Here is a 27575-nt window from a genome sequence, read left to right as displayed (position 1 = left end):
ATACTTTGTGAAAAGGAAGACAAAGTGTCAGGTTCGTAGTCTAAATTTCCTTTTTCCTTTGCTTGTATATAGAAACTACATAGCAAGCTGTCTAGCTCCTTAGAGGGGATGACTGTTATGTCTCTTTCCTCCTTAACTTCAGCAAGAAATATTTTGAAAACATTTGTGCCGTACTTAGGTTTTTTTGGACAGTGTTTTCTTGTTGTTGTGCTTGTATAAACAAGTGAATTTCTTTGCTCGAAAGTAGCTTTTTTAAAATTTTCTTTGACAATTTCAGCTTGTTCAATTAGGTCTGTGTCTGATAAATCATCTGGATAATAAAATTCACTTTCACTGTGGTCAGTTGTGTCGCGCATTTTTCAAAGTAACAATTCAGAGCAAAATGAAAACAGCGGAAGCGAGGGAAACTGGTCCGAGGTTGCATACGGCTTTTTCCGGACTGGACTCAAAAATCTGTATCTACCTAGTCACCTGACTTTTCCCAATGGTTTTATTAAGAGCACATCCGGAGGTTCGTATGGGTCATATGATAGAGATTTATGTCATGGTTTTGGTTGTCCATGTCCTGGATGTAGCACATATGAAAAACACGAGTGATGTATTTCCCAGTAAAACACTCATGTAACATTGTCAGTCCTGCACACTTTGGCGCGTGCACCGGAATGACTCTCGGGCGTGATCCGGACTGCATGCATGCCAAGTGGAAACTCGCATGTGCGCTGTTAATGATGCACACCTGCGCGTGATTAAGACGCATCAGTGTGCCTATAAAAGGACCGTGTCTATGCACACTCAGTGCGAAGTATTGAGTATGCTATGTTAGTACACATTACTGAGACTTATATTTCCGTGGCTGATTTCCTGATTTTCTGAATTCCTTGCCTGTTCCTAGTTTCCGTTTTGGTCTCTGCCTGATATACTCTGTTTGTGCCTCATCCAACCCTTTGCTTGCTCTTTGTCTATGATATTGCCTGCCGATTTGGATCGTCTGCCTGTGTTGTCACTCTGTTCTTAATGAACTACGTCTGCATGTCCGCCTCCTACCTATCCCTGACAGGATATTTCGCCTAACAATGGATGTAGTAGAAGCGTTCCAGTATGCCATTCCTCGCTACTTCTGGGTTTCTGCATCTCAGCCCCTAGCCTGTTTTTTCCAGCAGTGTATTGGAATGGAAGCCTCAGCACTATACTATGGAATATATCATCCTAAGGGATTCAGCCTACAGTGTAACCTTTTCTATGCAGACCTCGAAGAACCCAAGGCACCAGAACCAATCTGGGTAAGCTTCATGATCACCTTGATTGCTGGACAAGCACACCGATGGGTAGATTATCTCATTAGAGTAGAGCACCCATGCCTTCGGAGCTCACAGACTTTTCTAGCCACGCTCCAGTTTGTTTACAAGTCTCTCGAGAAGGAGGACCCCCATGAAAATTTTTGGGAGGAGGCTATCATGCCTGAGGCCAACGCAGCAACAGCAGAGGAGGCCATTGCTCCTGAGCCCCTTCTAGAGGCTGTCGTTCCAGAGCCAGTCCCACAGCTTGTTCCACAGTCAATCCCAGAGCCAGAACCTGCATCTGAACCAGCACCTGAACCAGAGCTAGAACCAGTTCAAGAGCCGGAGCCTGCATCAGAACCAGAGCCAGCACCTGAACCAGAACCAGAGCTAGAACCAGATAGACACATACACCGATCAGCCATAAAATTCAAAACACTGACAGGTGAAGTGAATAACATTTGATTATCTCCATTACAATGGCACCTATCAAGGGGTGGGATACATTAGGCAGCAAGAGAACAGTCAGTTCTTGAAGTTGATGTGTTGGAAGCAAGAAAAATGGGCAAGTGTAAGGATCTGAGTGACTTTGTCAAGGGCCAGATTGTGATGGCTAGATGACTGGGTCTGAGCATCTCCAAAATGGCACATCTTTTGGGGTGTTCCCGGTATGCAGTGGTTAGTGCCTACCAAAAGTGGCCCAAGGAAGGACAACAAGTGATCTGGTGACTGGGTCATGGGTGTCGAAGGCTCATTGAGTCACATGGGGCACGAAGGCTAGCCTATATGATCCAATCCCACAGAGTGGAATGCTGACACCTTTCTGTTTTAGCCAGCACTAACTTTTTCAGCAGTTTGTTCTCTTGCTGCCTAATATACCCCACCCCTTGACAGGTCCACTGTAACAATATAATCAATGTAATTCACTTTACCTGTCAGTGTATTTAATTTTATGGCAGATCGATATATATAATTGTTGGTATATAACCGTTTCAGATATTTTTCCTAGGAATGGAAGGTTCGAGAGTGGTCCATAATTCTTGCAAACAAATGGATCCAGGTTGCACTTTAACAGTGGTGTTATAGTGGTGGGGAAAATTCCAGAGAGTAGGTATAAACAATCTCAAGTACATCATCAACCAAGCAACTGAAAACATTTTTGAATAATTTAGTAGGCAATAAATCAAGAGCACATGTTGCAGAACATAACTGCTGCACTATTTTTTGTAGTTCACTATGTTGAATTATAAAAGTTGATGTAGTTTTATGATCGTGTCGTAAAGGGCTTATATTTGTATCTCCACGGACACTCGCCTGAAGTTAGTTTTTACCAAAAACTTTTCGGCAGTTGATGTTTGTCAGAACAAATGTTGATAAATGTTTAAGTAGGTTTATAATATTTATCATAAAGGGCTTCTATACAGTACCAGTCAAAAGTTTGGACAGACCTTCTAATTCAATAGCTTTTCTTTATTTTTATGAATTAAAAGATGCTTTATGTCTTAAAGTAATGATGGATGTCGTTTCTTTTTTACTTAGTTGAGCGGTTATTGATACAATATGGATTACTACAATTGTGGAATAGGGCTATTTACTGTATTTTTATTATTTACTATTTACTGTTTGATCTCAAACACATTAAGAAGGCAAGAAACTCATACACTAATTAATTTTTGATGAGACACAGCTATTAATTGAAAAGCATTCCAGGTGACTACCTCATGAAGCTGGTTAAGATAATGCCAATAGTGTGCAAAGCCCCGTCAAGGTAAACAGTGGCTACTTTAAAGAATCTAAAATATGAAGCATATTTTGTTTTTTAACACTTTTTTTGTTTACCACATGATTTCATATATGTTATGTATGTTATGTCATAGTTCTGATGTATTCAGTATTGTTCTACAATGTAGAAAATACAAAATACAGAAAAACCTATGAATGAGTAGGGGTGTACAAACTTTTGACTGGAACTGTAGGTAACAGACTTATACCCACCATCCAGGTTTTTTTTTTTTCCTCTCATTGTATTACATTTCTGACCCATCATTTTCAACCTAAGATGCATACTTTTGACTTCATCTGTCCTTTTGCATCCTTGATCCTTGTCTTTCTCTTGTTCTTTCACCCTCACTTCTTTCGTTCTTTTACAAGTTTCTCGGTCACGGCCCAGTATCTCCATGGAAACTAGAAGAAGTTGATTCTTGAGTGGCTGCACACACACACACACACACACACACACACACACACACACACACACACACACACACACACACACACACACACACACACAGAATATGAACAAAAAAGTGAAAGATGACGTGGAATTACAAGTGGTAATTATATTGAATGACCTTAGATCATGTTAGAAAGAATTTTTTTTATATCCTGTATAAAATCTCCACCTCCGTCTTTCTTTTATGTATTCTCTTACCATGTTCTCTCTTCTGGTGTGCGATTGGAGACAAAAAACTCTGAATTTTACCTCCATATCGCTTTGCCTCTACAGCGTAAGAAAACCTTGTGGAGATTCAAATAAACTCCATCATCACGGACTTATTTTCTATTGCTTTTGAAATTTGCTTTTTTTCCTACTTGTCTTCTCTGATCTTCTGCTCTATGCAAATGACTGAGGAGCAAATTTAAACGGCAAACCTTCCAATACTGGAAATTATTTATTCCCAGGGCAGATACTTTTTTTCTATATTTAATTAAAGTAAACAACTGAGGGCTGAGAGTCTTGCTCAGGCAGATGTTGAACTTATAAACTCCTGGTTCGTATAAATGGATCCTTAACCACTGAGGCACCACAGTCCCGCAGTATGCGGACTTTTCCAGGACATTTGCCAGGACTTTTATACACCCACCCTGACTAGTATAAAGCAGTGAATGAATGAATGAATGAATGAATACTGCCTGTGGTCCAGCTGTCACAGGCCACCACAGGAGTATTGCTGACCAGGCCATCACAGGAGCATTGCTGATACAAACAACCTGACCAATATAACGTGATAAGCAAAGGAAGGAAGGAGGAATGGTTGAATAAATTATTTCTGTCTGTAGTCCATCTGTCAGCAGGCCACCATATGACAACCTGACTGATAACCTGACCAGTCTAGTGTGATGAATGAATGAATGAATGAATGAATGAATGAACAAGTACTGGCTGTAGACCATCTGTTACCAGGCTGCCAGAGGTGTATTGCTGACCCAAACACCCTGACCAGTGTAAACTGATGAATGGATGAATTATTAGATGGATTGATAGATGAATGAATGAATGAATGAATGAATGAATAGTTACTGACTGAAGTCTATCTGTCACCAAGTCACAACAGTAGCATTGCTCACATGAACACCCTGACCAGTATGAAATGATAAATGTGTGAATAGTTTGATGGATGAATGAATGAGTAATCACTTATTGACATTGTCCCCAGGTCACCATAGGAGCATTGTTGATGCCAACAGCATGACCCATTTAAAGTAATGAATGAATGAATGAATGAATGAATGAAAAATGTCACTGTCATCACACTATCATTGGAGTGTTGGCGATGCTGAAATCCTGACTAGTAAAAAGTGAATGAATGAACTCCAGTACAGGAGTATTGCTGACCCAAACACCCTGACCAGTGTAAACTGATGAATGGATGAATGATTAGATGGATGGTTGGATGGATAGATGAATGAATGAACAGTTACTGACTGAAGTCCATCTGTCACCAGGTCACAATAGTAGCATTGCTCACATGAACATCCAGGCTAGTACGAAATGATAAATGTGTGAATAGTTCGATGAATGAATGAATGAATGAATGAATGAATGCTTACTCTCATTGTCCCCAGGCCACCATAGGAGCATTGTTGATGCCAACAGCATGACCCATATAAAGTGATGAATGAATGAATGAATGAAAAGTTACTGACTGTCACTGTCACCACACCATCACTGGAGTATTACTGATGCTGAAATCCTGACCAGTAAAAAGTGAGTGAATGAATGAATGAATGAACTCCACCACAGGAGCATTACTGACGCCTACACCCTGACCATAAAGTAATGAATGAATAAATAAATGTTTTGATGAGTGACTACTGAATGAAAAATGACTGACTCCATTTACTGTAGCTGTCACCAGGCCACTGCAGGAGCATTGCTGATCCCAACTTTCCACCCTGCCAGGACTTCTAATATTTCTAGGACATGCAATCCATTTTCTTATTTGCCACGTGCCTTGTACATATGGAAAACTAGTCAATAAATGTCCAGGTTTTCTAGAAAATATAGGTCACTGAACAATCATACCTGTAACATGAGTGTGAGAATGAATCATCTCCTTTCTCTGTGTCACTTATTCTCATTAGGGTTTCCTGAGTCGCAGGTTAAAGGGGTCAATAAAGAGGACGAAGAGTCAGCCCAAGCTGGACAGGAACAGCAGTTTCAAACACATGCTGCCAGGCTTCAGACCTGTAGACAACGACAGGTAAGAAGGCCACAAGTACATTCTGCTTGTACCAGTGTTGGAGTCGAGTCACCAAACCTCAAGTCCGAGTCCAGTCTCGAGTCCCCAGTGTTCAAGTCCGAGTCAAGTGCAAGTCATTAAAGAAAATTTTGAATCGAGTCCGAGTCAAGTCTGAGAACTAAACTCCAGCCGCACCATTTGACGGCGGCTGTTGCTGCCTTTATGTGAAACCGTTTATATTCATTAAGTACATTCATTTTTGTATGAATTTCGTGCAAGAGTGTCACACTTGCGCACCTTGGCGCGTGCATCAGATTGACTCTCAAACGTACTCTCGCGTGCACGCCATCCGGAGTACGCCTGGGAGACTTGGCATGCGCCAAGGTGCGCAGGTGTGACACTCCTGCTCGAAATTCATACAAAAATGAATGTAGATATAAATATCTTATGCCAAATTATTATGGCATGTTACAAAAAATAAAGAAAAAATCCAAGTCTTCGTCTCCAATTTACGAGTCCGAATGCAGTAAATGTACGAGTCCGAGTCATCAGTGCTCAAGTCCAAGTCGAGTCACAAGTCCTTAAAATTAGGGCACGAGTCAGACTCGAGTACTACAAGCCTGACTTGTCCTAGTGTAATTAAAATACAGGCTTAAGCTACTTAGGTCTTCCAGTTTGATCACATTCTGACATTTTCTCAAACTGAATGGGAACGTTTTCGAAGAATGAATCCTTTGCAAATTGCCCATAATTACACGTTAATTAACTCTTCAAGTACCACTGGTATTACTTTTTTTCATTCCACTCAATAACACTTCAGCCAAATTTGAGTACGATTGCTGAAATATTATGGGATATTCTCTATTGAGCCTTTTTTTAAAAAATACTTTTTGCCTTAACACTTCAGTGCTCCATGAGTGATCATTCTGTAAAACCTCAGCATATTCGTACATGCACAAACCAACACCTACACTCCTTTTCTCATCATTAAATTGATTTGCAAGTTTTCAGTAATGGATAAGGTGACGCTCAGCGTTGCTGAGTTACCATTGATCTTTTCAATCCATCTTTTCTATTCTGTCAGAAACTCAGCAACACATTTCCCATCATGCACATATTCATACATTATTATGACTGCGTCTGTGTTAGAATTCTTATAACTCTCTCTTCTATGAAAGCTTAAAAAAAATCTGCTATTATCGTATACTGTAGGCCTTCAATCATTTTTAGAATTCTTGAAAAAAATGCATAACACTGAAATGATTCTTGAAATAATATTCATTGCAAATAGGTACTTTCTCAGAACAGAAGCGTCGTACACCATATGGACAGAAATAAAACACTACACGGCATGCTCTTATAGGAAAATAATCAATGATCAAAACGTAAAGTTGATTAGTTTCCTTTGACAGCGCTTATTCACGTAAAGCATGACACACCTAAAACCTTTTTTTTTAATTTATTTATAGTAATGTTTAATATTGTGGAACATCTGCAAACCAGTTCATTCCTGTTATCATTTATGTTATAGTAGCTTTAAAAAAAAATTCCCTTACCTTCCTTACCTCTCTTTTTCTTTCTCTCATGAAGTCAAAAAGACAAATAAATGTCGCTTAAACTTAAAGCTAGACGGCCTTTCGATTTCATAAAATCGGTGAAATTTAGTTCCCTCTGAAATTTGGTCATTGTGATATATGTTTATTTCTGCAATATCTCAAAAAAAATTCTGTGGCTGGGAAGTTATTTAATTTGAGGGGATTCCTGAGCAAATAATGTGCATCAAATCGCTCGCTTCACGCAGTCAAGCAGACAGAGGAAGTCCGTGTGTGCATGCACAGGTTTACCTGCTTCCTCTTCTTTTTCTTCTTCTTTTGGGTTTTACGGCAGCTGGCATCCAGTGTTGCATTACCGCCATCTACAGGTTTACCTTGAGCGTGCACTGACAGTTCCATCATTCTGTCGCTAAACGAACAGCTGATCACACCGAGGTGCTCGCTGACCGCCGATATTTATTAGTTTGGCCCTGCGTTTCCTTTCCTTCGTATATAACATAACGTCTTTTCTTCTTGCTTTCCGTTACTGTAGTCGGTCTTTCACGTTTAATTCGTGTCCTCCATTTTCCTTTCCTGTTTCAAATGGCTTGCGCAAACCGGGAAAGCCCACCACATGATGCATGACGTAGTATCTTGTATTGGGTCAAGGTGAAGCAAGAAGAAATAGCGGAGAATTTAGTGCCATGTGGCCTTAAATTCATTAATTGTTCTCTTTAAAAAAAAAACGATTAAAATTGGAAGTCTGTGATTCGAATTCAGTAGCTTTCGGTCCACTAAACAAAAATAATCAGGTGTCGGGGCAAATTAATTTTATGACCTAAACTTGAAAAATCTGAAAGGCGGTATAGCTTTAAAGGGCTTTATCTTTGATTGTTACAAAGCCTTGAAACTTTAAGACTCCTTCCCAATGTATCAACAATAACACATATTCATTTTTAGTGGTTAATGTGTCTTCTCTGCCACACAAATCCCATCGTAAATTCTTACTATATAAATGATATTAATGTAAATTTCTTTAATGATAAGTCTTGCACCTGGAACTACTGCCAAAACTGCTGTTATAGAAAATTAATCAACACCTTCTTGCCAATAATAATAATAATAGAGAATTCAACAATCCTGTGCTATAAATGCATCAGAAATAATAGTCATATTAAAAACATCAAGCATAATAACTGAACTTTATAAGATATTATTATAGACAATTTATTAGGTACATCCATACACCTGCTATTTTATGCCGTTCTCTAATCAGCCAGTCAAACATCAATATGGGAAAAATTGTGATCTCAAAGTGTGACTTTCTTTCACTGTGGCATGGGTGCTGGTTTGAGCCAGATGGACTGGTTTGAGTATTTCAGAAACTGATGATCTCCTGGGGTTTTCACACACACATGACAGTCTCAGAGAAAAATGGCCAGATTGGTTCGAGCTTTTTTGCCAGGAAGGATATAGTAATTCATAGTAACTCTTTACAACCGTGGTGAGCAGAAAAGCATCTCAGCATGCAACAGCAGAAGACCACATTGGGTTCCACTCCTGCAGCCAAGAGAAAGGAATCTTAGAATCAAGAACAAGTTCCTATTAAAGTGGCCGGTGAGTGTCAATACAGGCGATAGACATTGTTCACAAAATGTATAATTTAAAAAAAAAAAGTCTGTGCTGTCTGGGCATTTAACCTGCATTCATAACTAAATGTACAGCGTTACACATGCATGTGCATCTGGCGATTGTGTATATAATACGAGTTTCTGTTCAATGGCAGCTGTTAGTGATGTATAAGTGAGCGCTTAAAGATTTATATACGCATGCAAGTCGAAACGTGGCCGCGTTTCACAGCAAGCTGCTTATCAAGGTCGCTGTGGACATGCTGTGAAAACCGACAGAGCTTTACACTCCAGTCTGTCATTTTTCCATCTCTCCACACTTCCCTGTTTCCTTCATTCTCAAGTTTTAGACGCAATGAAAAAAGCTTGTCACCTTCTTGAACATTTTTTTTTTTTTGCTGAGTATATATAGCTCATAAATAGCTCAGTGCATCGATAAGAAAAACTTCTCTTGGGAAGAATAGCCAGGAGTAGAAAATATTATTTTAATTGATTAGTTAAATTAGAAAAAGAAGCATTAGCTATCCTATGTATTCAGTTCAGCATGAAATACAACAATAATACTGTATTTTTCCCCACTTTTAGATTTCGAATTATATTTTAGCTGAATATTTACTGTCATGGTGTTTTGAACAAAACCACTCCAAACATGAGAAAGCATAGAACACATGGTGGTTATTTTATTGTACATGATTATACACTGTTGTCTCCGTGAACAAATGTGTGTTTCACAGAATGCCCCGAGGAATGCATAAATGTATCTCTAATCAAATATAAAATGATAATGTGTGCAAAGATCTTGACGTGCTCATAAGCTAACTTGCTACTAAATGGGCTACATTTGTGCAAACAGATACAGTATTCTCTTTACTGACTCTATCTTATGATGAAATATCTATAAACTTTGGCCCAGATATTTTTTTGGTTGTTCTCTACATGCTGCACACTTCATGGTGTGCTGTAATGGGAAAAAACAATCAACAGTGCAAATCTCAATTACTGTTACCACCCTGAAGTTGATTATTTTCCTGGAACTGCACATTACAAAGTATTAATTTGTCTTAACCCACAGCCATTTACCAATTCTTATTCTTCATACTTTCTTATATATTAATGGATGACACATATTTTTATCTGATTATTATTATTATTATTATTATTATTATACCCCCGCTCCAGGGGCGGCACGGTGGTGTAGTGGTTAGCGCTGTCGCCTCACAGCAAGAAGGTCCAGGTTTGAGCCCCGTGGCCGGCGAGGGCCTTTCTGTGTGGAGTTTGCATGTTCTCCCCGTGTCCGCGTGGGTTTCCTCCGGGTGCTCCGGTTTCCCCCACAGTCCAAAGACATGCAGGTTAGGTTAACTGGTGACTCTAAATTGACCGTAGGTGTGAATGTGAGTGTGAATGGTTGTCTGTGTCTATGTGTCAGCCCTGTGATGACCTGGCGACTTGTCCAGGGTGTACCCTGCCTTTCGCCCGTAGTCAGCTGGGATAGGCTCCAGCTTGCCTGCGACCCTGTAGAAGGATAAAGCAGCTAGAGATAATGAGATGAGATGAGATGAGACCCCCGCTCCAAGGGTGAGTGGGTATACTGGTTTACCTCTGTCTGTCCGTCCGTATTTCCGTCCGTCCGAAACCCTCCTTTTCCTCAGCAACCACAAATCATAGCCATGTGGTACCAAACTTCAGCTTGGGGTTCTACTGTATACCGTGTATACCATTTTTAGGTCTGTCGTACATCGACTTTCTGTTTACCGAATGAATGTATTTACGAAATATATAGGGTGGATTTACAAAATTTTCATAACACTTTTCTCAGCAACTACAAATCACAACTGCTTGATATTTGGTACCGAGCTTCAGCTTGGGGTTCTATACCATGTGTACCATTTTCAAGTCTGGCGCACATCGACTTCCTGTTTACCGACTGAATGTATTTACGAAACATATAGGGTGGATTTTGACACTATTTCAAGAAACAAAATGCTATTTCAAAATGACAGATAACCAGGATGCTATTTGAAATCCCTGGGGAGAACACTGCTCTTTACTTGTTTCAGGGTTAATTATTTGTTGAAGTCAACATTCATAATAACTATCCTATTCCTTCGATTGCTTGCATTCTGGTATAAGTGAGATCGGGGGGATACGTCAGTGAGCAGTAACTCACAGTTGATCTTGTTACATTTAATTTTCATGAAACTAGTTATCTCATGTTATCACTTAGGTTAGACAGTTATTCCCTCACCAATGTTTTTATATTTCTCTGTCTTGAAGGGAAAAAAAAACCCCTCAGCTTCTGGACTCCTTCCATTATATAGATATCTCCTTACAGAACCCATCGAGTTTTAGACTTTTTTGTTTGTTTGTTCAGAAACATGTTTTAATCAGTGTATTATTCGATGTAGATGATGGAAGTCCATGTGAATTAGCTGATCCTAGAGAAATTAGGATAAACTATAGACTTGTGCTTTGACTTACTGCCAGAGCTGCACTTAGTGAAAATTAATCAACACCTCCTAACTAATCAGAATTGTGGTAATTGTGGTACAACATAAAATACATGTCAACAGTTGAACAAACAATAAATGGAGTATACACATATACACGATCAAAGTCTTGCCAGAAGCAGAAGAAATGATGATTGCCAAGTTTCATCTCATTATCTCTAGCCGCTTTATCCTGTTCTACAGGGTCGCAGGCAAGCTGGAGCCTATCCCAGCTGACTACGGGCGAAAGGCGGGGTACACCCTGGACAAGTCGCCAGGTCATCACAGGGCTGACACACAGAGACACAGACAACCATTCACACTCTCATTCACACCTACGGTCAATTTAGAGTCACCAGTTAACCTAACCTGCATGTCTTTGGACTGTGGGGGAAACCGGAGCACCCGGAGGAAACCCACGCGGACATGGGGAGAACATGCAAACTCTGCACAGAAAGGCCCTCGCCGGCCACGGGGCTCGAACCCGGACTTTCTTGCTGTGAGGCGACAGTGCTAACCACTACACCACCGTGCCGCCCCTGATTGCCAAGTTTAAAAAAGAAAAAAGTGAACGGACACAAGAGATAAACAATATGACGAGAGTGTGAGGTAAAGTGGTAGAGAGTGGGAAAGAGAGAGAGAGAAGAGCAAAGGAAGGACAAACTCAGGTTGAAAATGTAGGGTAAGGTGTATAAAAACGCAGGATATTCTTGCACATCTTGATATTTCTTCATTACACAAACCCCACACCTCTGAATTGCAGAAATGTTCTTTTAAGTCCCAAGATCACTGAGCGACGTTTTGCCCTGTATGCCAGCATTTGTGCTGAATAAGCTCATTATAATCATTTTCACGCTTACAACATGTCCACATTAGCTGTTTCTCCTTCAAGCTTTCAAACCACTTTTTAACCCTCGATTGTGTCGTACTCTAAACTCACACTGCAGTGTTCCTCACCGGATAAAACCAAGCATCAATATTCCTGTCACTATATTTAGCTGTAACCTAGACTCAGATAGTCATTGCCAAAAGTAGCCTTTTGCTAATTATACCCTTAAGCGTCACCTTGAAAAAAGTTTGTCTCTCTAGTCTGGTCATTAGCTGCTAGCATGTCTATTGTTTAGTTTTGCCTTACGTGTTAGCTTTTCTCCTAATTTTATCTCTTAGTATTTTTGTTGTTGTTGTTGTTAGTCACTAGCACAAATCTCACAGCAGTGTTTCTCACAGACCCAGACATCAGTATTTCCTTAAATGAGATTATAATATGATGTAAACCCCCAAATCCCCAATCCCCAAAGTGTCTTATTTAATTGGATTAAGTGTGTGGATAGCGTGGGTTTTTTGACATATCCTGTTATGCTAATAGTCATAGTATTAGCAGAAGAGAGTATCCCAGAACAAGAAAATGTTTCAATGCCTTGTGTGTGTGTATATTTTTGTGCACATGAAGCAATGGACATCATTTCTAATATGTATATTTGAAATAGGCGGCACGGCGGTGTAGTGGTTAGCGCTGTCGCCTCACAGCAAGAAGGTCCTGGGTTCGAGCCCCGTGGCCGGCGAGGGCCTTTCTGTGTGGAGTTTGCATGTTCTCCCCGTGTCCGCGTGGGTTTCCTCCGGGTGCTCCGGTTTCCCCCACAGTCCAAAGACATGCAGGTTAGGTTAACTGGTGACTCTAAATTGACCGTAGGTGTGAATGTGAGCGTGAATGGTTGTCTGTGTCTATGTGTCAGCCCTGCGATGACCTGGCGACTTGTCCAGGGTGTCCCCCACCTCTCGCCCATAGTCAGCTGGGATAGGCTCCAGCTTGCCTGCGACCCTGTAGGACAGGATGAGCGGCTACAGATAATGGATGGATGGATATTTGGAATATCTATTTAATATACACCACACACTATCACTGTATTTGCTGTGGACATTCTCTGCTAGAGCCTAGCAATTCTTTGCTAGCAGAAAGGCAGCAGCTTCTGTTTGTAAACATTTCAGTCAGGAAATGGACACAACAGTGTGCTAGCTTGTGGTGTGCTATTTTCTCTTAATGTTCACCATATTCACCAGCTAGTGAGACAGCAAGCCAAGTAGCTTTTATCTTGTTTCTGTATTTCACACTTTCACCAAGAGAGAATAAAAATATAACAGCAGGTTCGCATTCAGTAACAGTTTACAAAGCACAGAGTTGTACCTAGCATTAGCTAGCGTCCACCAAAACACTAAGGTCACTTCAGGCTACATGATAAATACTGTATTTTGTTTGATATCTGTCATGTAAATGGGTGATGGACGGATATAAGTGCTGAAAGAGTTTTATTAGAAGCACGCTGGCAAACAGATCCAAAATGTCAGGCAAAAACAGGCAGGGAATGGTCAAGCGAGGCACAGACAGGATATCCAAAGTAGAGACAAAACGTGGCCAGGAAAACAAAACAGAGTTGAAATACTAAATACAAAGGCTTGGTAATGTTAGACACAAGGAACCAGTGTTGTTTTTAGGGTGGCCAGACGTCCGGCTTTAGGCCGGACCGTCCGTCTTTTCAATGTCGCATCCGGCGCAGCATCAAGCCGGACACACATTTGTCCTCCTTTTAGAGACGATGAGCGGAATTATATAATATCGACTTGCCAGACTGGAAGAGCAGAGTTCTAGAATAACGTTTTGTAGGGAAACTGCAGATCTGTGCTGCACACTAGTAATCTACAATAAAGAGTCTATGGCTCGATGTTTTTTGGCATGCAATGCGAACTCCGCACCGCGAGGCGTTGCGTTCTAGAACGCGTTGCGCTCTATCCTTTGATGATCTTCCTGGCGCGTGCCTAGTGCCCTGCCCCCCCGGCCCTGGCTGGGACTTGGAAACACGAGTCTGTCCGGTAGACCAGCTGCTCACAACTTAACTTGTTAGGATATGGATGACAGTGCAAATGCACATCTACTATATCTACCTTAAGTTTAATTTCAGTGGTTTGTTACTCCACGATGTTTTTAATAAATACAAATATGGTGTTCTAGCCAATTAAGAGCTAATACATGAATTATAATAAATACTATGAATGCTTCAAAACGTTTTATAATGTTGCTGGTTATGTTGCCTATTTGTTCTTTGAGAATCTACAAATGTTGTGCTTTTTGGTACTCAGCACCTTAAGTTTAATTTCAGTGGTTTGTTAACTCCGCAATGTTTTTAATAAATATAAATACTGTGTGTTCTAGCCAATTAAGAGCTAATACATGAATTATAATAAATACTATGAATGCTTTGACCTTACTCTTTTTCCCCCCACAATCATAATCTTTAACCCTACAAAATTGCGATGTTGATTTCACCAAACTTGAGTGACTTGCATAAAAATAATCCATTCTCAATCTTGCCACTGTGGTTTACATAAAAATTTGAGGGCTATGAATCAGATGGGATTTGCCATTATTCACCCTAAAATTGATTAGAATGCAGGAAATTGCATCTAAGAAATACAAAATTTTCTGGGGGAGGGCCCCCAGACCCCCTGTCCAAATAATGTCCTCCTTTTTGGTATTATGGAAATGGTCACCCTAGTTGTTTTCATTAACGATGATGAAATGATTTCATTAACGCACCTTTTTTTCATGACTAAAACGAGACAGTGATGAGCTAAACATAACTCTTTGATCACGAAAATATGACGAGACTTATCTCTTGTTTTCGTTGACCAGATGATACGAAAATGTTAGTGTTTTGGCTATAGGACTATCAAAATGCATGGCGTTTCCTCCAATGGTGCGTGCAACCTGTCTGCCAAATTCTGAAAATATCAGCAATGCACCTGCATCCTGTCCTTGTTTGGTCACGCCCACCACCAGGCATGTCCGGGCACAGTGCACACCGGGGCAGCCGCACACAGTTCATGGACCATGGCAGCGGCAACGCCAGCACAAGGGCTTGGTGGGCGGAAAAGACGTGATGATTTATGGACATACTTTACACATAATCCAGCAGAAAATAAAACAGAATGCCCTGTAGTGGGAGACAGAGGTACACGCTGTGGCTATAAACTACATGGCAAGAATACGACCAACCTCAAGAGGCATCTAAAGGCTCACCATGCTGCTATTTCTGCAACGGTAAGTTAACATTACAAGAAGTCCTGTTAACAAATCATCCATACGTTTGCTAGCTTTGGTTAATGTCACTCAACAATCGGTCTGTGATGAATTTCCTATGAAGTTTTCCAAAACACCGTGACCTGGCGAAAATGAATGGGACCGCTAGCTTCATGCTAAAGTTGGCTTGGTTAAGCTAACTTAAATTCAATTAACATGTCATGAATAAAACTTGTCCTGCAGGGATTATTGGTGGGACAGCAACTGAATGCTTTGTCATATATTGACCCATATTTGAATTACTGTGAAACATACGGGGGGAAATGTAGCTTTTCAGACCTGTTGCTGTGCCTTAATGTGTCTAAATGAGCAGCAGCACACCTGGCTACTCTAACGTTAGCAGCATGTTTAGCCATCATATTTACATTAACGGACAGCGTGGTCATCTTCTAGTTGTGTGTTCATCATGACATGTTTGTGCTCTATCAGCGCATTGCGACATGTTAAACGGAGGCAGAAACACGAGTCTGTGAACAATGGAGTATACACACTAGACAGCATTTATGTAGAGAGCGTGCACACTAGACAGCGTTTATGTAGAGAGCGTGCACACTAGACAGCGTTTATGTAGAGAGCGTGCGCACTAGACAGCGTTTATGTAGAGAGCGTGCACACTAGACAGCATTTATGTAGAGAGCGTGCACACTAGACAGCGTTTATGTAGAGAGCGTGCACACTAGACAGCGTTTATGTAGAGAGCGTGCGCACTAGACAGCGTTTATGTAGAGAGCGTGCACACTAGACAGCGTTTATGTAGAGAGCGTGCGCACTAGACAGCATTTATGTAGAGAGCGTGCACACTAGACAGCGTTTATGTAGAGAGCGTGCACACTAGACAGCGTTTATGTAGAGAGCGTGCACACCAGACAGCGTTTATGTAGAGAGCGTGCACACCAGACAGCGTTTATGTAGAGAGCGTGCACACTAGACAGCGTTTATGTAGAGAGCGTGCACACTAGACAGCGTTTATGTAGAGAGCATGTTATGCACAACCTGTCAACCTCAATTGCAATTTCCTATCTTTGTATTGGCCTAATTTAATGTTTTAAAGTAATTATTTTTTTCGACAAAAATGAATGACTAAAACTGGACTAAAACCCTTTTAGTTTTCGTCGACTAAAACTAGACCAAAACTATCAAGGATGGAATTGACTAAAATGTGACTAAAACTAATAAGCATTTTGTCCAAAAGACTAAGACTGAAACTAAATCAAAAATGGCTGCCAAAAACAACACTGCAAGGAACAGATCATATAATTTGCAAAGTCTGTGAGAACACTAAACACTACGTTCACACTGCAAGGCTTAATGCTCAATTCCGATTTTTTTGTGAAATCCGATTTTTTTTGTGAGGTCGTTCACATTAACAAATATATACGACTTGTATGTGATCCTCAGTATGAGCGAAAAGCGACCTAAAAGTGTTCCGCATGCGCATTGCAGGATACGACGACGTCACACGCAGTGAGCATGGCCAGTGTTTACGGAAGTAACCTAAAGTTTCCTGTGTATGACAGTAGCCAGCATGGAGTACCTGGCGATGATGCAGTTGTTGTTGCGATGGAGCCAGAACATGCACAATAGCCTGATGTTAAGGAGGAGGTTGAGAAGGAAGAGGGCAAGGGTTTTGGCTCAGGCGTTCTGCGGGGTAGTGACTGCAACCTCCGTTCAAAGGAACGTGTGGGTGCGGAGTCGCATTGATGTCATGCGCCATGTTGTTGTAACTTTTTTTGAGAGACCCGCCGCCTACTTCAGCGCAGAATAGTGACGTTTGTGGCTTGTTGATGACGTGTAAGTCCAGGGTTCCTACGCAGTATGGAAAAGTATAGAATTTGATTTTAGTATTTTCCAGGTCTGGAAAAGTATGGAAAATGGAAATTAGGGTATGGAGAAATATTTGTGTTTCCAGACCTTTGCCGCTACATAGTAAAATGAAGCTCAACATTCCGACATTCAGTTGAATTTTGCCAAAGAAATGTGTTGAAATGCGGAGGGAGGGAAACGGGTGTTCTGTTGTACTGGCATGCGCTCCGCCACACCCCCTGAACCTACTTGCTTCTTGCAAGACTTTGGACAAGACGCAGGAAAACCCCCTGCTACAAAACGCCTCTTGAACACGCGTGAACACACATCATAGCGCCAGTCAGTGTAAAAATGCTTATGGCTTATTTGGCAGTGTTGCCAGAATTTGCTAGAAAAATAAGGCACATGGACCCTGAAAACAAGCGACCCAAGACAAAAAAAACTGCCAACAAAAATATGAAGGCTGTGTACGCAAACATACATATAAACTGAACAATGCTGTTATTACATTATTATTATAATTACATTACACAGAGATGCCTACTAGTACGGATTGGCCGTATTTTGTACGGAAAAGTTACGTAAATACGATGTTACGGCAAACAGTGTTATTCTGTACGGAATTATTATAAAGTCTTAAAAAATTCCAGTGAGTTGCTTTTAAATGTCCAAGCGACTTTTTCAATCCATGCGCAATTCACGGCCATTTATTTTTATGACAACCACACATGCTGTGTGTGACATGCGCAGATTCCGCACATGCTGTGTGTGACATGCGCAGATTCCGCACATGCTGTGTGTGACATGCGCAGATTCCGCACATTTGCTCGCGCTATTTTCGATACGGTAGAATGGCCGTGCATTACACCCAGTCAAAAGGGCAATGGATACGCGCACTGCAAACTGTGTAGAACTGACATTAACATCACTCATGGTGGTCGCGATGACTGCACGCGGCATGTCAACTACAAAAACAAAACAAAACATGTGGAGTATGCTGAAATGGCGAGTCAGGCGGAAAGTAAACCTGGGGGGATCCAGCAGTTTTTACGCAATCTGTGGATGAAAAGACACGGAACGTGACCCGTGCTGAAGCGGTGATGGTTGACCTGTGCTTGGAGTTGAACTTGCCAATTAGTGCCATGAAATGTGAGTTAAACTTATTCAGCTTCTTTTTACATGTCTGATTTTTATTCACTGAAATATCAAACACTGGCTGTACTTCTTTAATTCAAAGTCTTTTCAGTGTTGCAAGTGCAAATGTACATGTAGTATGATCAAAAACAGAATTTTATGATTAGTGCTGTTGGGATTGTGGCAAAAAATTGATCATTCCACTGTTTTAAATACAATTATAAATGTCATTTTATTCAATGTCTCTTCTGAAGTATTATGCTGAAGTATTTATATATTGGGACATTAAGATAACAATGTCGGACTCTCTTTGGCATGAAATAAGAATTTTTTTTTTTATTTTATTAGAATCCGTAAACAGGTAGAACATTTTGCCAGGCAATATAATATAATACTTTTGAGGAGTTACATTCAGTACCAATGATTGGTAGTCAACCGTAATGTCTGCAAACAGGGAACACTATTGTATTTATAAAAATGTGATATATTGTATGCTCTAGAAATTTGTTGAGTGGAAATTCAATTGAGATGGCTGCTCGTGTTTTGTTTATTCAGTTCACACAAAACAGTACTTTTTAATAATTTAAATGTTAAACATATTGGTATATACACCTCTTTTATAATGGAAATGCGCATAAATTAATGTTACTGAAAGTCATTCCAAAATACTGAAAAATGTTTTCAAGAATACTGAAATTCAAAATTTGGGGTAGGCATCTCTGATTACATTTAGTTGTCGCTTTTATCCAAAGCCACTTACAGTTATTACAGGGTACAACATGGTTACAACCTGGAGCAATGTGGGGTTAAATGCCTTGCTCAAGGGCACTGCAGCCATTACATACTGGTTAGGGTGGCCACGTCTCGGCCACGTCTGCCATCTCTTGGTATGTGGACAAAATGTGATCTACAGTGGAACTAGCACAGGGCCTTCATAAAACACAATAGTAAATACAAAAAATGCCATAATGACTGTTTTCAAATTAGAAGCTTCAGTAAACTTGTGGGGCGGCACGGTGGTGTAGTGGTTAGCGCTGTCGCCTCACAGCAAGAAGGTCCTGGGTTCGAGCCCCGGGGCCGGCGAGGGCCTTTCTGTGTGGAGTTTGCATGTTCTCCCCGTGTCCGCGTGGGTTTCCTCCGGGTGCTTCAGTTTCCCCCACAGTCCAAAGACATGCAGGTTAGGTTAACTGGTGACTCTAAATTGACTGTAGGTGTGAATGTGGGTGTGAATGGTTGTCTGTGTCTATGTGTCAGCCCTGTGATGACCTGGCGACTTGTCCAGGGTGTACCCCGCCTTTCGCCCGTAGTCAGCTGGGATAGGCTCCAGCTTGCCTGCAACCCTGTAGAAGGATAAAGCGGCTTGAGATAATGAGATGAGATGAGTAAACTTGTGTGTGTGCACAACATACAGGGTGTCCCGAAAAAATGTATACACACTTTGAATCATTGTGAAGTAGGTGTTTATTAAAATTCATTTCATTTTCAAGGTGTAATAGAATTTACAGACATCACTTTGTTTTATCGCTGCCTCTAACTGATGTTTATAGTCTACGCTATGAGACCTGCAACAGTCACTGAAAGTGAATGTCCAAAAATACCAAGAGAATTTGCACAATGTGATTTGCACTGTCAGCAGTGACTGGACCAGAATGGATGTCAGTTTGAGAACAGGTGGTGACTAAATAATAAAATGTCTGTAAATTCTATTACTCTTTGAAAATTACATGGATTTTAATAAGCACATACAGTACTTTACAGTGATTAAAAGTGTGTATACATTTTTTTTCGGGACATCCTGTTTGTGCTTGACATCTTCACACACCTGTGTTTTAATGTCTTGAAGTGTGCATCAGATACGTGTGCGTCAGAGAGGCATCCTGTATTTTGTGTAATGTGTATATATATTTATGACAAAAACAGGGCACTGATACAAATTTTAGGCCAAGCTAAATATGGTATGCATTTTGGTGGTATGTCATAATGTGAGTACCTGTTTGATTTTCAAGTAATTCTTTTAAATATATGAGTAGTTGTTTGTTCGCTGAAGTCTCCAAACCTGAGAATTTGAGTATGGAAAAAGTCTGGAATTTTAAATTTGAAAATGTGTAGGAACCCTGTAAGTCGGATGAATGCGACCTGGCGGTTCAGACTGAAGTCGCATATGAAAAGAGCGGATAGGAATCGGAATTAGGACCACATATCCAAACGGCCTGGGTCGGATTTGAAAAAATCGGATCTGTGTCGTTCATATTGTCAATAAAAGATCAGATACAGGTCACATATGGGCGAAAAGATCGGATTTGAGTCACTTCAGCCTGCAGTGTGAACGTAGTGTTTTTGTATGGCAATTAGTACTAATGAGCTTGAACATGGACGTGACAGAACCCCACCCAAAGAGAGCTAAAAACCTCTTTGGTTGGCCCTGGGGATGAGGACCCGGAGCTGGATGAAGTCCCCTCGGAGCTCCACTCTGGCTCGGGAAAGAGGCGTGGGTTCTGGCTTGGCTTGGTACAGAGGCATGGATGCAGGTGAAGGCTTCAATTCATACCAAGACATGGGTTTCAAAATGGACGTGGGTTTGATCATGGGCATGGACTTAGGTGTGAACATGGGCAATAGCATGGGTATGGAGAAACGAAAACACGCACGGACGTGACGTTATCACAGTGCTCATCTCATCTCATCATCTCTAGCTGCTTTATCCTGTTCTACAGGGTCGCAGGCAAGCTGGAGCCTATCCCAGCTGACTACGGGCGAAAGGCGGGGTACACCCTGGACAAGTCGCCAGGTCATCACAGGGCTGACACATAGACACAGACAACCATTCACACTCACATTCACACCTACGGTCAATTTAGAGTCACCAGTTAACCTAACCTGCATGTCTTTGGAGTGTGGGGGAAACCGGAGCACCCGGAGGAAACCCACGCGGACACGGGGAGAACATGCAAACTCCGCACAGAAAGGCCCTCGCCGGCCACGGGGCTCGAACCCAGACCTTCTTGCTGTGAGGCGACAGCGCTAACCACTACACCACCGTGCTGCCATCACAGTGCTCAATTCTGAATTTGTTCACAAGGTGTTGATTGATTTTCTAACAGCAAGGCAAAATGCTCACCTTTTCTTAGCACTAATACATTATCATCTCTGTAGCAACTACTTCCACAGGGACTTGTATGCTTGATGCGCTACATAAGCAGATTAAAAAACCTGTAATTGTGAATGTGGTGACATTTTCTGTGAGGAGATGTGTATTTAGCATTTAAAAAAAAAAATAGTCCCATGTAGTAGCAGTCAGAAGTAAAATAGTACAATTTTTTCTGGCACAGGAATATTTTAGGACTTTGCAGTGTCTTGGTATCATGACAAGCTGCAATTTTAGTGATTCCTGTTCTTGGCTGGCAGGAATGGAAGCCAGTATGGTCGTCTGCTGTTGCATGCTGAGATGCTTTTCTGCTCACCATGGTTGTACAGAGTTGCTATGAGTTGCAATATCCTTCCTGGCAATGCGAACCAATCTGGCCATTTCCCTCTGACCTCTCTTGTCAACAAGGCGTTTGTTTCCACCCACAGAACTGTCGCTCACTCAGTGTTCTTGTGGCTACTGCCTCATAGAGGCGGAGCCACTATGTGATCGTGTTGTAAGAATGTAAGAATGAGTGTAACAATAGCTCACTGCCCATGCACATGAGCATTACAATCACCAGAACGGCGAATCATGATCTCGCGATACGAACAGTTGATCTCGCGTTATCGAAGGTACACAAGAACGAGTGGTGAAGCCACTATGTCATCGTGTTGTAGGAATGTAAGAATGAGTGAAACAATAGCGAAACTTCATAACCAATCAGCACTTATCAAGTTCGATTCCCCATTCTACTTTTTGATAAACTTCGGAACCAATCAGAACCAGAAATGAAATCAGAGAAACCTTGTTATAACTTCATAGTATTGGAAAATAATCAGTAGATAAAAAGATAAACGAAATTCACCTTGTGGTTCGCCAAGGCGACTGATTCGATATCAAGGAAGTGGGGTTTATTTTAAGAAAATTTACCTTTTGATCATTACAGCTTTTGTTTGATCCTTCTGAAAGGTCAAATGAAAGCTTTGGTAAGGTTTTTTTTTAGCTTTTTGGCAGATATTTGCACGAAGAATTCCAGCCATTCACTAAAAACTCGAGAAGGCAGCAAAGACAGCGTTGGAATCTTTTGAGCGATCTGCTCGGTTTGCGATTATAAAAGTCCCATGTGGGAATAAATCAGCTCCTTCGTGACAACTAAGAGTAAAAGTATAATTGGTCAGACTTCTGCTATTTGCTTTAATATCTCATTATCTCTAGCCGCTTTATCCTGTTCTACAGGGTCGCAGGCAAGCTGGAGCCTATCCCAGCTGACTACGGGCGAAAGGCGGGGTACACCCTGGACAAGTCGCCAGGTCATCACAGGGCTGACACATAGACACACAACCATTCACACTCACATTCACACCTACGGTCAATTTAGAGTCACCAGTTAACCTAACCTGCATGTCTTTGGACTGTGGGGGAAACCGGAGCACCCGGAGGAAACCCACACGGATGACATGCAAACTCCGCACAGAAAGGCCCTCGTCGGCCACGGGGCTCGAACCCAGACCTTCTTGCTGTGAGGCGACAGCGCTAACCACTACACCACTGTGCCATCCCTGCTTTAATATTTAAATTTTATTTTTTTTATTTTAGAGTCTTTAAACTTGTGAAACAAAATGTGCTCATTAGTACTAAATAATGCTTCGAAGACAATTCATGAACAAGTGCTTTCTTTCTTACTATTTTGTAAATAGAGTTCACAGTACTGTATTTTGGGCGGCATGGTGGTGTAGTGGTTAGCGCTGTCGCCTCACAGCAAGAAGGTCCTGGGTTCGAGCCCCAGGGCCGGCGAGGGCCTTTCTGTGTGGAGTTTGCATGTTCTCCCCGTGTCCGCGTGGGTTTCCTCCGGGTGCTCCGGTTCCCCCCACAGTCCAAAGACATGCAGGTTAGGTTAACTGGTGACTCTAAATTGACCGTAGGTGTGAATGTGAATGGTTGTCTGTGTCTATGTGTCAGCCCTGTGATGACCTGGCGACTTGTCCAGGGTGTACCCCGCCTTTCGCCCGTAGTCAGCTGGGATAGGCTCCAGCTTGCCTGCGACCCTGTAGAAGGATAAAGCGGCTAGAGATAATGAGATGAGATGAGTACTGTATTTTGAACAAAACACAGTAAACAAAATTGCTAACTCAAATACTCCAAGCCCTGATGCTGCTCACAGCTTGGTGACGCTTGCAAGAGATGAGGCGAGTAGAATTGGTAACATGTACGCTGTATACGCTATATTTACTGTATGAACATGGGATCAGAAAACACTTTTATTTATACGGTAAGCAGTAGCCGCGTGTACCCATAGGGGACCTATTTTTTGTTTTTCACACCATTCTGTGTAAACTCTAGAGACTGTTTTGTGTGTGTGTGTGACAATTTTTCCCGTTCTGATGTTTGAAGTGAACGTTAACTGAAGCTCTTGATTTGTATCAATCTGCATGATTTTATGCATCGTGCCGCTGTCAAGGGATCGGCTGATTAAATAACGGCATAAAACAGCAGGTGGAGGGTGTTCCTAATAAAGTGGCCAGTGAGTGTATTTGGACTATGTTTTGATTCATAGATCTATTGTATATTTACTGACACACACAACTGCTCGTATTAAAGTTTAAAGAAGATCGGGAAAAGGTTATCACTTTTATTCATTGAAAACTACAAATTTTCTAAAAAACAAAGCAAAAAAAAAAACAGTGTTCTCTGAAGCATTGCCTGCATGAATGCAATGAAGCATTGGCATTTAACATTATTAAACTGAGTACATTTTCAACAGGTTACTTCTCCCAGGGCTTTTACATAACCCTCAACTCTGTGTGCTTCTCCTGTTCTTACTCGTCCTTAATTTGTTGCTCGACTCTCTGGTTTTTCCTCATTATATAAATGCAGCAATTAACATTGATTTCTATTGATCCTTCGCTCTCTTTCTCCCTGACTTCCATTCCAACTATCGCCTTAAGTCGCTACAAAATCTCTCTTTTACTCGCTTATCATCCGGAATTTTATGTGAGGAGCAGGCTCTGTCTTGAATGTGGTGCAAAAGTCTTAGCACCTTCATTTCTTTCAAATACAAATGTTGTCTTCTGTGTTTATCTTGTATCATAATTATATCATAATTAGTAGTGCTGTCAAAAATGTCGCGTTATTATCGCGTTAACTTGACTCAGTTTTAACGGCGATAATTTTTTTATCGCGAGATTAACGCTCTGTGACATGATGTAGGTTTTTCATAAGCTTTTGAAACTGCCAGGAACTTGGAACAGAGACTTTGCTTAGAAAAACGATAGCAGCTACGGTAGACTGTAATGCCACGCCCCGCACAGCCAGAGTCCTCTGCCCTCCCCCCAAAGAACCAGCGCGGGCATGGTGCGCTAGCCCTGCGCCTCGGGACAAAGAGCCACGGTGCTCGGCTTAGGTTTCGTTTTCCCATCGGCGGCTCCAGCCCGACTTTGCAGTGGCTGTGACAAGACGTGTTATGCTCTGCAATAAAAAAAAAAAAAAACATTGGTACAAAGCAAGCCATTCACATTTTTATGCTGATAAGAGAATTACAATGGTTTTTCATGTGACAAAAATGTGTGATTAAATTGCGATTAATCGCGAGTTAACTATGACAGTCGCGACATTAATCGCGATTAAATATTTTAATCGGTTGACAGCACTAATAATTAGACTTCAGAATTATTGAGTCATAAGAAAAGTAAACATTTTAGATTTCCATCCATCCATCCATCCATCCATCCATCCATTATCTATAACCGCTTATCCTGTGCAGGTTTGTGGCCAAGCTGGAGCCTATCCCAGCTGATTAAGGGCGAGACGCGGGGTACACCCTGGACAAGTCGCCAGGTCATCACAGGGCTGACACATAGACACAGACAACCATTCACACTCACATTCACACCTACGGTCAATTTAGAGCCACCAATGGCCCTAACCCATAACTACGTCATTGCTTGCTTACCGCAATGCATTATGGGTGATACCCAGGGTCAGCTCCACCGTATTGTTTTTTTTTTTCACCTTTGTTAAACACTGAACTGTTCTGTCTAACCGGTTTTAACCGTGCCTAAAGTGAATTGCTGTGTGCCTTCCTGTGTCTCCACAACAAATACCCCTTTTCCACCAAATCAGTTCCAGGGCTGGTTCGGAGCCAATGCTGGTGCTGATTCACAACTCGTTCAACTTGCGAGCCAGCTGAGAACCAGTTTGCTTTTCCATAGCTTGCAGAGCTAAACGGAGCCACGTCATTACGTCGCTGTATACGTCAGTTATGTCGTTGTATACATCAGTTACGTCGTTGTACACGTCAGTTACGTCACTACGTTTGCATAAACCTTAGCGCGAATATCAAAGCAAAAACAACACGGAAGAAGCAGCAGCAGCAACAACAACAAGAATAATAATGGATGACTTCGTTTGTACAGCTGCTGCTTCTCGGCGCTTAAAAATGGCGATCTTTCGCGGTCTTGTTATTGTTGTTGGTCTTAACAACTCCCCCCCCCCCCCCCCCCCCCCCCCGCTGACATAAGCGGTTCTTTCCTCTGGCCCAGCAGAGAGTTGGTGCTAGCCTGGAACCGTTTTTTCTGGCCCCAGAGCCAGTTCTTTGTCAGTGGAAACAGAAAACCCGGTTCCAAACTAAGCACTGGCCCCGAACCAGCCCTGGAACTACTTTGGTGGAAAAGGGGCAAGAGAGAACACTGAATTTGAGCTTTTATCAGCTGCCAGTCGAGAAGAAGAGAAGAAAGAAATGGATAAGTTTAAACCCCAACGAAAACCTTTGAACTGAATCGAAATGGACAAGTGTTTGTAGCTTACATTTCTCTGGTGGGAAAAAGACGGACTTAAACTGTGACGCAGCAATATTTCCATGGTCTGCGGAACGGCTTTCGGATTATAACAATCGACACGGTTCATCGTCTGAAACTAGCGATATTCCAAAGCCTGTAGAACAAAGAAGCATTCTTCGGCCTTTGCCTCTCAACGTGCCGAAGCACTCGGCAGCCGAACGAGCCTGTCGGACCGATACAACTCCCAAACCACGAAGGGTTCTCTTTCGGATAAGTATAACGTTCAGTGTACCTCACTAGCGGCATTTATTGAAGAAAATGCATTTATACTGAACATGACACAGCAGATCAATGGGTTAACAAAGTTTCCTGATATCAAGTTTTATTTAACTAATCACTCATTTATCACTCAGACCGTTATTCACCCACGGATCCCCTGCGAGAGTGCTGCTGCCCCGCGCCAATTCCTGATATTCAGATAGATTTGTTTTCTCAATAAAGTTTAGCTGGTGCAATATACGTCCTCAGAAATAAGACATTCTGAGATTTGATGTTGTTGTACAGTGTGGTAGACTCGGTCTCGACTCTTACCTTCTCACCAAGCTTGATTTGGATTCCGATTTTCCTGCTGTAAACCCTCGACACGTTATCCACCTCTTTAAATCACCAATTTCATTGCCTTCCATGACCGAACATGGCAAAATCGCTCCTCTCACATCGCTCTCACGTAAAATTAATCTGACGTCCATCATATTGCTCAACTACCGACCCCGGCTATCCCCCACAGTGCATTGTGGTAAACAAGTGATGATGTAGTTATGCTTGGGGGCTATTAGCCTAACCTGCATGTCTTTGGGGGAAACCGGAGCACCCCCACGCAGACACGGGGAGAACATGCAAACTCCACACAGAAAGGCCCCTGTTGGCCACTGGACTCGAACCCAGAACCTTTTTGCTGTGAGTTGAAAGTGCTAACCACTACACCACCGTGCCGCCCATTTTAGATTTCCAAGCAAAACATTCAATGCTGCAGAACAATGTTTGCATGCCAGCTAAGAACGTAACATTATGTAAAAGAGCACTTGCCAGACATAAAACATAACGAAGGCTGTCGGGTTTCAGCTGCAATATATCATATTTTGTGTGAAACTGTTTTTATATGATACACCAACAGCAAATTAGGATTTTAACTCTTTTTAGTAGAGGCAAAAAAAAAAA

At 41.6% G+C, this 27575-nt stretch overlaps 1 protein-coding gene across 4 annotated transcripts in view; it reads left to right on the top strand.

Annotated features, from left to right (window-relative positions):
• The window catches only part of dab2ipb (DAB2 interacting protein b), a 302663-nt gene that overhangs the window by 157709 nt on the left and 117379 nt on the right, over positions 1–27575 (top strand). For all 4 annotated transcript variants that reach the window (XM_060912758.1, XM_060912759.1, XM_060912757.1 and 1 more), the window contains exon 3: positions 5643–5761. In XM_060912758.1, coding sequence (XP_060768741.1) covers positions 5643–5761 — 119 coding nt within the window. The remainder of the gene's footprint in view (positions 1–5642; positions 5762–27575) is intronic.

This window comes from Neoarius graeffei, chromosome 28 (genome assembly GCF_027579695.1).
Source record: "Neoarius graeffei isolate fNeoGra1 chromosome 28, fNeoGra1.pri, whole genome shotgun sequence".
In the NCBI taxonomy this organism is placed as follows: Eukaryota; Metazoa; Chordata; class Actinopteri; order Siluriformes; family Ariidae; genus Neoarius; species Neoarius graeffei.
Note: the sequence above shows the minus strand (reverse complement) of the source record. Positions and strands in the feature narration are given on the sequence as shown.